Genomic DNA, 12,250 nt, shown 5'->3' with positions numbered 1-12,250 from the left:
CTCCAGCTGGCCTGGAACTCACTATGTAGACCAGGCTGGCCTTGAACTCACAGAGATCTGCCTACCTCTGCCTCCCGAGTGCTGGGACTACAGGTGTGTGCCACCACGCCCGGCTAGTTGTCAATATTTAATGTAAGAGTTTCATAAAAATTTGAATTTCAAAATCTTTTATCAAATTTCTTGATACATTTTAAGGTTATCCCTTAGCTTGAATTTTTGTGGCATCTGTTGACCACAAGAGTGGTTTTTAGTTGGGCATGTACTCTTAGTTTGTCACAAACCCATGTGGCTTCTTTTACCCATTTTTCTTTGCAGCCAGTCTTCTGTGGACCCTCCCTCTCCTGCCAGTCTTTTTTCACCTTTCAGTATATACCACCTATGTTAAAGAATAATTTACAGTGCTGATGGGCATGCAGGAGGATGAGAACTCTTTCCAATGTCTATCAAAACTGAAAATGATTATGCTTATTTTTACAGATTTAGCAGTTTAAAAATTTAGAAACATAAAATTTAAGAGTACAGACTTAGATCCTGGAGTGATGGCTCAGTGGTTAAGGGCACTAGCTGCTCTTCCAGATTAGGGTTTGGTTCCTAGCACCCACACGGCAGTTAACAACAGTCCATGGTTCCAGTTCCAGGGGATCCAGTGCCCTCTTCTGGCCTCCATAGGCATTGTATTTGTATACATGCAGGCAAAACACTCATACACATAAAAGTAATTATATCAAAAAATTTAAGAAGGGGACTGGAGAAATAGCTCAGCAGTTAGGAGTACTGGCTGCTCTTGCAGTAGACCCGGGTTTGATTCCCAGCACTCACATGGTGGCTAACAACCATCTATAACTCTAGTTCCAGGGTATCCAATGCCCTCTTCTGAACTCGGAGGGCATTGCACAAAATGGGTGCACTTACACACATGCAGGCGATAATCTCAGACATGTAAAATAAAAAAAAATAATATATTTAAAATTTTTTTTTAAAGATTACAGAGTTAGGAATTTACCACAAAGAAATGACCATTACACAAAGCATATATTCTCAGCTGTTCCTTTGGGTAAAATGCTGTAGTAAAAAGTTTGATACAACTCAGAAGTTTAAATATAGGTTAGATAGATTATGGTTATCTATGTAATGGAATGTTAAGTTTCAGGCTAGAAGAAGATAATGAACTATTAGCAGTGGTATCTTTGGGAAAATGGGATTACAAGATAACTTAGATCCCTGCATTTAATTTTTTTTTTGGGGGGGGGTGTTATTTTGAGACAGGGTCTCCCTGTAGCCCCAGTTGGCCTTTTAACTCACTATGTAGACCAGGCTGGCCTCAAACTCACAGAGATCTGCCTGCCTCTGCCTCCCAAGTGCTGGGATTGAAGGTGTGCACCACCACACCCGGCCGCATTTTAATTTTTAAAAGTAAGAATTCCAGCATTGTAGGGTATGGTGGCCCATGCCTTTAATCCTAGCACTTGGGAGGCAGAGGCAGGCAGATTTGAGATCAAGGCCAGGCTGTTCCAGGACAGCTGGGGGTACAGGGAGACCCTGTCTCAAAAAAAACCAAAAAAAAAAAAAAAAAAAAAAAAAAAAAGAAAAAAAAGAAAAAAGAAAATGGTATATATACATTTTAATGAAAATCCAGCTCTCATTTTAGCTGCCAAAACTATACTACCAAATTAAGCCTCAGTCTCTACTTTCCCATTTATAGTACAACACAGGTTTTATATTCCTAATATATTCTGTCATTCTTATTTTTCCAGTTTATTGGAGACAGCATTTACTGTGGCCTGAACTGGTCTTATTATTGCCCCCTGTATAGTCTAGAGTCTAGACAGGCCTTGGACTTAAGTTTTTCTTGCCACAGCCTCTTAAAATGCCTGATTTACCCACACCAGAATTCTCTTATCTTGAAATTTCTCTGAGGAAGGGACATCAATGCTCTCAAGGTAGCAGGAACTACCTTGAAGCCCAAGAACACAGTAAAAGCCTATAATGGGCGAGTGAGATAGCTCAGCTGGGTAAAGGTGCTTGCCACCAAGCCTGGTGATCTGAGTTGAGTACCTGGAACTCACATGGTGGAAGGAGAGAACCAAGTCCCTCAAGTTATGCTCTGACCTCCATACATAAATCCTAGCATGTGTACATGCCCACGTACATACTAAACCAAATGAAATGAAAAAAAAATCTTTTTAATGCCTAAAATTTTTTGGATGCCTAAAATATTCCAAGTGTCTACTTATAGCCCTACTTCCATTCATGAATCCAGCCATTAGAATTGGCCTTCTTTTCTGTGTCAAATGGCTTGTGCCAAGAATGAATGGAGAGGGGCCTGGAGAGATGGCTCAGTGGTTAAGAGCACTGGCTACTCTTGCAGAGGACTCAGGTTTGATTCCCAGCACCCACATGGTGGCTAACAACTGTCTGTAACTCTAGTTCCAGGGGATCCAATACCCTCTTTTTTTGTTATTTTGCAGGAGGGTCAGGAATTCATTATCATTTTGGATACATAGTGAATTCCAGGTCACCTGGAGATAAATGAGATTCTGTGTCAAAAAAAGAAAATACATGAGTGAAAGTTTGTGTGCTGGCATTTGTCACTACCTTCCTGAGTGACCATGGGGAACCCGTAAAGCCAAGTTTCTTCATCTGTGACTACTAGTCCCTGTTAGGGGTTATTTGAAAAAATAAATAACATAGTATATGTGAATTACCTAGAATTTACTTGCTATAGTTATTCCTGCATCTTTCTCTGCTGAAATATAGGAATAAGATTTCCAACTTATTTTTACTAATATTTAGTGAGCATTCACTATATGATGATGGTCATTAAAATATTTACTTTTCTTGGCAGCTCTATGAAGTTATTCTCAGCTCTTGTTCTCTCCATTTTGCAGATGGGGAAACTGACGCTTTAACACTTGGCCAAGGTCACACACCTGGTAAGTGACAGAACTGAACTTGATGTGATTCCAAAGCCCACCAATGGCCAGTTATGTTGGTTACTGTCTCATGTACTTACTGGCTATTTATTACTAAATTCTTTGTGTAATTATTGAGTTGTAGGTATTTTTATATTTTGGTTGTGAGTCTTCCATCTGATATATACAGTCTGAATATTTTCTCAATGTTTTATGATGACTAGAACATTAAATTTTTTAGATCTAGTTTTTAAGTCATTTTATTATTGTGTTTTCACTAAGAAATCTTGGTCTAACCAAATTCTGTTTTCTACTGCAAACTATGATTTTAGGGCTACATTTATGTCTGTGGTTTGTCACAAATTAATTTTTTTTTTGGTCTTTTTTTTTTTGAGACAGGGTCTCCCTGTAGCCCCAGCTGACCTGGAACTTACTATGTAGGTCAGGCTGGCCTTGAACTCACAAAGATCCTCCTGCCTCTGCCTCCTGAGTGCTGGGATTAAAGGCGTGTACTACCATGCCCAGCACAAATTAATTTTTTATGTTAACAGTAGGAATCAAAGTGATTTTTATAGAAGATTTGTTTTTTTCTGGTTATCATTTGTCAAAGTCTTTCCTCATTGAATATTTTCATGTTTTTGTATGCCCGTTGATTCTTGTATTTTCTTTCATTAGTCTTTTAAATTCTTATTACAAATGCTACAATGTCTTGAGTACTATAAAAACTTTATAATTTTGAATCCAGGGCATATTCATCCTCCGCCTCCATTTTTTTCCACAGTTATTTTGGTTTATTTTTTTCTGATTTTTTGATTTTAGAATCAACTTATTTAAAAAGTAAAACAAAAATATTTCTGAGATTTTTATTGAATTGTACTAACCCTATCAGAAGAATTATCTCTCTCTTTTTTTTTTTTTTTTTTTTTTGTGGTGCTGGGGAGCAAACCCAGGCTCTTGTACATGCAAGTGCTCTATCACTGAATTATATCCTCCTTTCAAGAATTCTCATCTCCAGGTGAGAGATTGGCTCAGGGTTGGGAGCACTGGCTGCTCTTGTAAAGGACCCAGGGTACAGTTCCCAGCATCCATTTGATGACTAACAACCATCCATTACTCCAGTTCAGGGGATCCGACACATCTGGCCTCTGGGCATTGCACAACATGGGTATACATAATATACATGCAGGCAATACACTCACACACATCAAACAAACAAAAAACACAGAATAGTCATCTTAATAATAGCAAGTCTTCTAATCTGTTCATTTAGTCTATCTTTCTACTTAGTATCTTTATTTTTTTTTTATTAATGTTCTAAAAAGTTTAATGTTGAGATCTTGCTTTCCTTTAACCTTATTCCTAAGTATTTTGGTTTTTAATGCTATTATAAATAATACTGGTTTTAAAGTTTATTTTCCAACTGTTTATGGCTAGTGTATAGAATTGATACTTGTATATTGAATCTGTATGCTATGACATTGTTGAATTTGTTTGGTAGTTCTGTTAATAACTTAAAAATAAATCCTCCAGGACTTTTTTCGTGCACATCTTGTCAATAAAGATAGCTTTTTGCTTTCCTTTTTGATTATGATGTTTATTTCACTTGTTGCACTGGCTAAGACTCCCAATGTATTGCAGATAGAGATGGTAATGATGTTCTTTTCTTGTTCTTAACCTTTGTGGGAAACAGTTCAATTTCATTATCAAATATAATATTAATTTTATAGAGCTTTGTTCTATTAGTTTTCTCTTTTTTAAACTTTGTATTTATTTTTATTTTATGTGTATGAGTGTTTTGCCTGCATGTGTGTAAGTGTACCCGTGTCACCCGATGCTCGTGGAGGTTAGAAGAAGGACTGGAGTTGCAGATGATTGTCAGCTGCCATATGGGTGCCGGGAACTGAACCTGAATCTTCTGGAAGAGCAGCCTGTGCTTTTTTACCTCTGCAGCCCTCTCTCTAGCCCTTTAAATATTTTTAGTATCATTTGTTTGAGACAGAGGTTGTTTTGGGGTTTTTTTTTTTTTTTTTTTTTTGGAAGCAGGGTCTTATTATATAGCCCTGGCTGGCCTGAAATTCACTATCAGATCAAGCTGGCCTTGAATTCATAGAAATATGCTTGCCTCTCCTCCCAAGTACTGGCATTAAAGGTGTGTGTCACCATGCCCAGCCAAGACAGTTTTTCTATGCAGCCCAAGGTGGCCTGAAATACATCATGTACCTCAGGTTGGCTCTGAACTCATAATCTTCCTGTCTCTGCTTTTTTAGTGCTGGGATTGCAGGCATATACTGCCATTGCCATGTCTGGCTATCCGTGTGTGTGTGTGTGTGTGTGTGTGTGTATGTATGTGTGTGTATGTTTGCAATGTATATATGTAAATTCAGATGCTTATTGGCTGTTTTTATATCTGTGTCTTTTCAGAAGTGGTTATTCCAAGTTTTTTTACCTTTTTTAAAAATTATTTTTATTTTAATGTGTATGCATATATTGCCTGCATGTAGGTAAGTGCACCTGTGTTGTGCATGCCCGAGGAGGACAGAAGAGACTGTTGGATCCCCTGAAATTGGAGTTACAGACAGTTGTTAGCTGCCATGTGGGTGCTGGGATTCGAACCTGGGTCTTCTGTAAGAACAACCAGTGTTCTTTACTGCTGAGCCATCTCTCCAGCCCCAAGTTTTGTACTTTTTAAAAATTATCTTCTTTGGGGTTTCCATTTGTTTTAGTTATGTAGGGTTTTTTTTTTTTTTTCTTTTTTTTCTTTTTGAGACAGGGCCTCCCTGTAGCTCCAGCAGGCCTGGAATTCACTTTGTAGACCAGGATGGCCTCAAACTCACAGAGATCCACCTGCCTCTGTCTCCTGAGTGCTGGGATTACAGGCATGTGCCACCACACTTGGCCTAGTTATATAGGTCTTTTAAATTCTAGGTAACAGTGCTTTTTCAGATACGTGATTTGCAAGTTTGTTTGTTTTTTTTTCCCTCATTGTGAAGGTTGCCTTTTATTTTGTTGAGTATGTAAGTTAGCATGGCTTTAAAATTTTTTTTCATTTTCAGTTTTTGTATGTTTTTCATCAAACCCAGGACCTCATACATGCGAATCATTCCTTCAACCATTGACTTATACCCTGCCCTGGAATTTTTCTTTGGTATTGTCTAATTTACTTAATTAAAAAAAAGTTTCTATGTGTGTGAGTCTGCATGAGTTCATGTGTACCATGTATGTTCAGGAGCCCACAGAGGCCAAAAGAGACCTCTCTGGAGTTATAGGCAGTTGTGAGCCACCATGTGGATTCTTGGAACTGAACCTGGACCCCCTATAAGAGCAATAAGTGCTCTCAACCATTGAGCCATGTTTCCAGTCTCATAATTTACTTGTTTCATTCTTGTCGCCTGTGCTTTTGATATTATAGCCAAAAACCATTGCCCAAACTAATGTAATTATTATGGTTTGAATATGAAATGCCTCACAGCCCCATGTTGTATGCTTGGTCACAATTAAGATGTGACAGAAACAAAGGCCCAGAGACTATCCACTTCATGATGGAAAGGAAGCAGAGAGAAACATAAGGCCTGGAGACCAGGTAGAACCTTCAGAGTGCCCCTGCCGCCCCAAATGCTCTTCCTCCAGCTATGCCTTATCGTCTAAACTTTCCACCAACTCCCAAAATAGTGGCACCAGATGGGGAGCAAGTGTTCAGCCTGTGAACCTGTGGGGGACATTTCCTATTCAAACCATAATATTCTACTTCCCCAAAGCGCATGGTCATCTCATAAAGCTTTATCCTAGAGTCCCCCAAATCTTAACACTTCCAACACTGTTTAAGAATCTAAGTTCAGTTCTTTACTGAGACTCTAAGCAAACTCTTGGCTGAATGGCCTGGAATATCAAAAACAAGCTACCCACTTCCAAGATACATAGGGAATCACTTTTCTGCCCAGAAGAGAGGAATGGGGGAATAGAAAGAAGAAATGACTACAAAGCAAGAGAGGAACCAAACAGGGCAAATATTTAACTTGTATAGCTCTATATCTGGCATCTGAGTAGTGTATAAAAACTAAAGCATTTGGGCTGTCCCATCTCCCACTTCTTACAGATTTCAGCCTGCACAGTCTCTCTCTTGATTTGACTCTACCACTCACATCTTTTCATAGCAGTTGTTTCTTCTTAGCATCTCTAACTTCCTGGAATCTCCCATTGTGTCATTGGCTTCATTGTCAAACTTTTATGCATAAACCTCTCAGGGTTCCTGTGGGGACTCTGACCCTGCCACACATTGCCTGGCTTCCTAGGCTTTTTTTTTCGAAATCTGTGTGACAGCCCCCAAGACTCCACAATTCTTGGATTTTGCATACTTGCAAAACTAGCATCATGCGGACAGCACCCAAAGCTAGTGGCAGATGTTGGTGTTGCCCACATGATGCTGAACCCCTTGTATTACAGCTGTAGCAACCTATGAGTACCTGGATGGTTGGATCTACTTCCCTAGGCAGCCTTGTACCAGCTAGATTCCTGGGATTTTTCTTAAGGGAAGAGCTTTCAAATGAGTTAAAATTTTCATGTCTTTGAGCCTATAATGGGTAGAGTCTGGGCAATTTCTGTGATATCTTTAAGACATCTTTGGTAGTGTCCTCCTGCAAAGTATATGGTTTCTTTAGTGACTTTGACAGCCATGCATTTATTGCCTGCAGCTTTTAACATACCCTTCTGGGCCAGACTGTAAGGTTTTTTAAGCCTTTGACTCCACTCTTGCTCCAGATTCTCATTGTTAACCTGACTAAAAATAATTGTCTATAACTATGCCACAGCTTGAATTAGTCTGCTACCTTTACACTTAGAGTCCCACAAAGTCTCAGGACATGGACAGAATGTAAGCAAGCTCTTTGTCAGATGTAACATGAATGGCCTCTGGTCCAATTTCTAACAGAGTCCTCCATCCCATCCGATATCTCATGAGCATAGTCTTTCTTTCCCACATTTCAGCCTTATCTGAAACCTCATGAGCATAGACTTTACTGTTGCCATTTCTGGTCTTTTGAGCTTCCACCAGTATCACTTCTAGTTAGCTTCTTCAGACTCTCCAAATTCCTCTTGTGAGCCAGTTTTAAAGGCCTAGGAACCACATTGACAGCTTTGGTCATGGCATTCCTATGTTAGTCATAGTTTTTATCACTGACAAAATACCTGATAAAGACAGAGTAAGGAAGATTTATTAAGTTTATGATTTCACAATTTAAGGGTGTCATGGTATGGAGGGCGTGGATGTTGAAGCTCACATCATGGCAGGAAGGAGAGAAAGAATGCTTGTGGTAATGAGTATTTTCTCTGTGATGTTGCTATCCACATCTAGGATGGTTCTTCTCATCTCAGCAAATTCTTCCTAGAAACACCCTCCCAGACACACCTAGAGGTATGCTTTACTAATCTGTTTACTAATCTCTTCAGGCCAATCAAGGTGAATCATCCCTGTCATGAAGCTTTCCCCTGTTTTCTCCTAAATGTTTTGTAGTTTTAGCTATTATATTTACTTCTGTGTTGTTAATTTTTGAATATGGTGTAAGGTAAGATCTAACTTAATTCTTTTGCATGTGGATATTGTTTTTCCAGTTTCATGTATTGAAAAAACTTCCCCCCAACTGAATGAGGAAAATTTTGTCAAGAAAATGCTTTTGCCTTTCCTATCATGGGATTAATCTCCAGTACTGGGAAAAAACAATTCATTTTGCCAGATATGAATAGTCTGTTGGTATAGCACATTGCTTTTTTGCATTACTGGGGTTTGAGCTCAGGGATTCATGTATGCTAGACAAGTATTCTACCCCTGAGGCATGCCCCTGGCCCATAATCACACTGCTTTTATGGCTGTAGGTTTATAGTTCTTTCGGGTTTTTTTTTTGTTGTTGTTGTTGTTGTTGTTGTTGAGAAAGGTACTCTTACTATATATTCTTGGCTGGCTTGAAATTTGTGATCCCCTTGCCTCAGTTTTCCAAGTGCTAGGACTACAAGCATATGTTACCACACCCAGCCTTTTAGTCAGTTTTGAAATCGGGAAGCTATCTATAGCTGTTTTTGTTTTTTAAAAAAAATCTCTTGAGAAATTCCCTTTCCATTCCTAGTTTGGCTAGGAGTGACAAGACCTTCAAATACTATTTGTGTATCTTGATATTTAAATTTTGTTGATGTGGTGATTTACTTAATTTTGAAAGTTAAATGAGCCATATAATCTTGGGATAGACCTCATTTAGTCATGATGTATTATAATTTTCTTATCTTGCTGAACACAGGTTGGCAGTATTTTGTTAGGTATGATCTTTGTTAGCCAAAGCTTATCTTAAACCCAGTGTATGTTGCCTGTAAAAGATTTTTATTTTTCTTCAGCCCATTATCGTGGACACATACCTGTTATTTGAATAAATCTGTATTTGCATTTTGTGTAGTCACAAATTACCATCTGGTTTTTATATAGTACAGGAGATCTGTGATTCTGAAGTCTCCATCTAGTGGTTTGTTTTGGAAGGGAAGAGAGGAGAAGCTGTGATGATGTGTTGGTGGTGTATTCTGTTTATTGGTCTAGTCCACTAGGTGGCAACAGCCCTAACTGAAGAGTGGCAAGGGAGGCTGAAAAAATTTGGAATGGAATAGTAAAGCAAGATTTTCTGAAAAGTAGTGTAGCCTTCAAAATTTGAGAGGTTATACCCTTAGCTTATTCTAAGAGATATTTGAAAAATGATTAAAAATACATTCATTTTACTGTTTCACTTCCTTGTCTCTCAAACTTCATGTTACTCATTTAATGGACTTAATTATAGTGGCCAGGGTCAGCTATAACATTGTATATTTCTTTGTCTAGGACCTGTTGAGTCCCAATATGGTGGACAAGGTCTGAGATTTTGTCCATGGTTGGGTCCTAAGACTAATCTATACACACATGGAAGGTACTAATGACTTCTAGTAGTTAGGGCTTTTGGGAAATAGGAATTGAAAATTACACTTTTACATCTTTTGGTTGTTGTGTCCTGGACTTCAAAATAATTCTCTGCGGGGTTTGGTGGTGCACACCTTTAATCCTAGCACTCGGGAGGCAGAGGCAAAAGATTCTTTGAGATCAGGCCAGTCTTGTCTACATAGCGAGTTCCAGGCCCGCTGGGGCTATAGGGAGACTCTGTCTCAAGAAAGAAAAGAAAAGAAAAGAAAAAAAGACAAGACAAGAAAATGATTAATTCCAGAACAGTTTTATCCTTCTACTTTCTCCAGTAAAGTTCCTCCCTAGAGAGTGTGTGTGTATCTCTGTGTGTGTCTGTGTATTATAGTTTTATTTTGACCATTCAGGTGCTATGGTTCTTGACTATAATCCCCTGAAAATATGTATGTTTTTGACTTCATTGAAATCAGGATTTTAGTACTTAGGAGTTTAAAAAAAAATTTTTTTTATTATTTTTATTTTATGTGTATGAGTGTATTGCCTGCATGTATGTGCTTAGGAGTTTTAAAACTCCTAAAAGCATGAAGAGATTCATTTCTGGTATGAGTAAGATCAGCAAATCTTCTCTCTCAAAAGCAGCTTTAAGGGGCTAGAGAACTGTTAGTGGTTAGGCATGCTGGCTGCTCTTGCAGAGAAGGCAGGTTTGATTCCCAGTACCCATTTGACAGCCAACAACCACCTGCACCTTCAGTTTCCAGGGCTCAGATGCCCTCTTCTGATCTCTGTGGGTATTGCATGACACAGGTGCACTTAACATGCATGTAGGTGATATACTCATACACATAAAATAAAAATAATAAATGCCGTGAAGGTCAGAAGAGGGTTTCCCCTGGAATTGGAGTTAGGGATGGTTCGTAGCTACCATGTGGGTGCTAGGAATCGAACCCGGGTCCTCTTTAAGAGCAGTCAGTACTTTTAACCTCTGAGGCATCTCTCCAGCCCCTGAAAAAGCAGTTTTAAAATTGTCAAAAGTCTTACAAGTGAAGAAGGATATATTTATGAAAACCACTGACCTTGGGGTAAGATCAGCAGGAATTGCTTCCTTTACTCCCAAGTTCTGAGTAGTGTGGTAGTTCAGCCCTGGTGTGACAGGCCATGAACTGGCAGCTTTCCTGCTGCATAAGTAGCTTGCTCAGTCTGGAGTACTGTTTGCTCAAATTGATGATCTTAAGATATAATTTAGGTGTAGAGTGATAGAATGTATACATAGCATTTACAAAATCCTGAATTTGATCTCTTAGCACCATTTAAAAATTTTTTTTGATCACAAATCTGCTAGCCTCAGGCTATAGTTTTGTTGAGATAGTGGAGAAACAGACTAGTCAGGTATACATAAGGAATCCGCCCCCCCCCTTTTTCTTTTTTTCTTTTTTTCTTTTTTGGTCTTTTTGAAACAGGGTCTCCCTGTAGCCCCAGCTGGTCTGGAACTCATTATGTAGACCAGGCTGGCCTCGAACTCACAGAGATCCGCCTGCCTCTGCCTCCCAAGTGCTGGAACTACAGGTGTGCGCCACCATGTCCAGCTTGTCCCATTTTTTCCTAACACACATGCATAAATCCCTTGGGGGGTGTCTTGAAATAATTTGGAACATTTTCATGTCTGTCATCCTTGGTAATTTTGTCTGCGCTAGCAAGCACAAGGCCCTGAATTTGGTCCTCAGCATGTGGGTGGGGTAGGGGCACCAAAACAACAAAAACCCGAGTATGAGACAATTCCAGGGAACTGTGACAAAAAGCCCAGGTAAAAGCAAAGATCTGGAATAGGTAATGTTCCCTATTCTAACCATAGATTCATCAGGAGAGAGTAAAAGGTCTCAAGGTAGGTGAACTTCATGTCTGACCAGTCTTTGAATACACAGTAAGCTATACAAGCAGAGGCATACAGAGGGGTTATCTCTGGAAAACGGGTTTTCAAAACACAAGGGGAAAAGTCTGAGATATGAGTAATTGGCCATTGTAGCAGAGACAGACTTAATAGATTTAGTTCAGGAAATGTGGAAAAACAAAATCTTCAGCTACCACCAACTATAACACATCATCACCATCATTGGTAGGATCTTGTGTAGGCCAGGTTGGCCTCAAGTTCACATTCCTTCTGTCTCAACCTCACGAGAATCTTATTTTATTTCAAATGTTCACTATTCAATAATGAAACTTATGAACTATGAAAAGGGACAAAGTCTGACCCATACTAGGGATTGGGGGGGGTGTCAGTTAGTAGGAACTGAGCAACTCAAGACGTGGATCTGACATACACAGACTTCAAAGCAGCTTTTATAAACACTTTCTTTTTCGAGATAGTATCTCACTGTAGGCCAGACTGGCTTTGAACTGCAATCTTCTGCCTCAGACTTCCCTC

General features: G+C 39.1%; 1 protein-coding gene across 5 annotated transcripts in view; it reads left to right on the top strand.

Annotated features, from left to right (window-relative positions):
* Nr6a1 (nuclear receptor subfamily 6 group A member 1) overlaps positions 1-12,250 on the top strand; it is a 198,908-nt gene that overhangs the window by 40,284 nt on the left and 146,374 nt on the right. For 4 of the 5 annotated variants that reach the window (XM_008824611.3, XM_029559541.1, XM_029559538.1 and 1 more), the window contains one exon: positions 2,889-2,933. The exons of the other annotated variant lie outside the window; for it this stretch is intronic. In XM_008824611.3, the coding sequence (XP_008822833.1) occupies positions 2,889-2,933 (45 nt within the window). The remainder of the gene's footprint in view (positions 1-2,888; positions 2,934-12,250) is intronic. 5 annotated transcript variants of the gene reach the window in all.

The sequence above is a fragment of the Nannospalax galili genome, unplaced genomic scaffold, assembly GCF_000622305.1.
Source record: "Nannospalax galili isolate Female #2095 unplaced genomic scaffold, S.galili_v1.0 scaffold290, whole genome shotgun sequence".
Taxonomy (NCBI): Eukaryota; Metazoa; Chordata; class Mammalia; order Rodentia; family Spalacidae; genus Nannospalax; species Nannospalax galili.
This window is presented reverse-complemented; position numbering and strand designations above follow the sequence as displayed.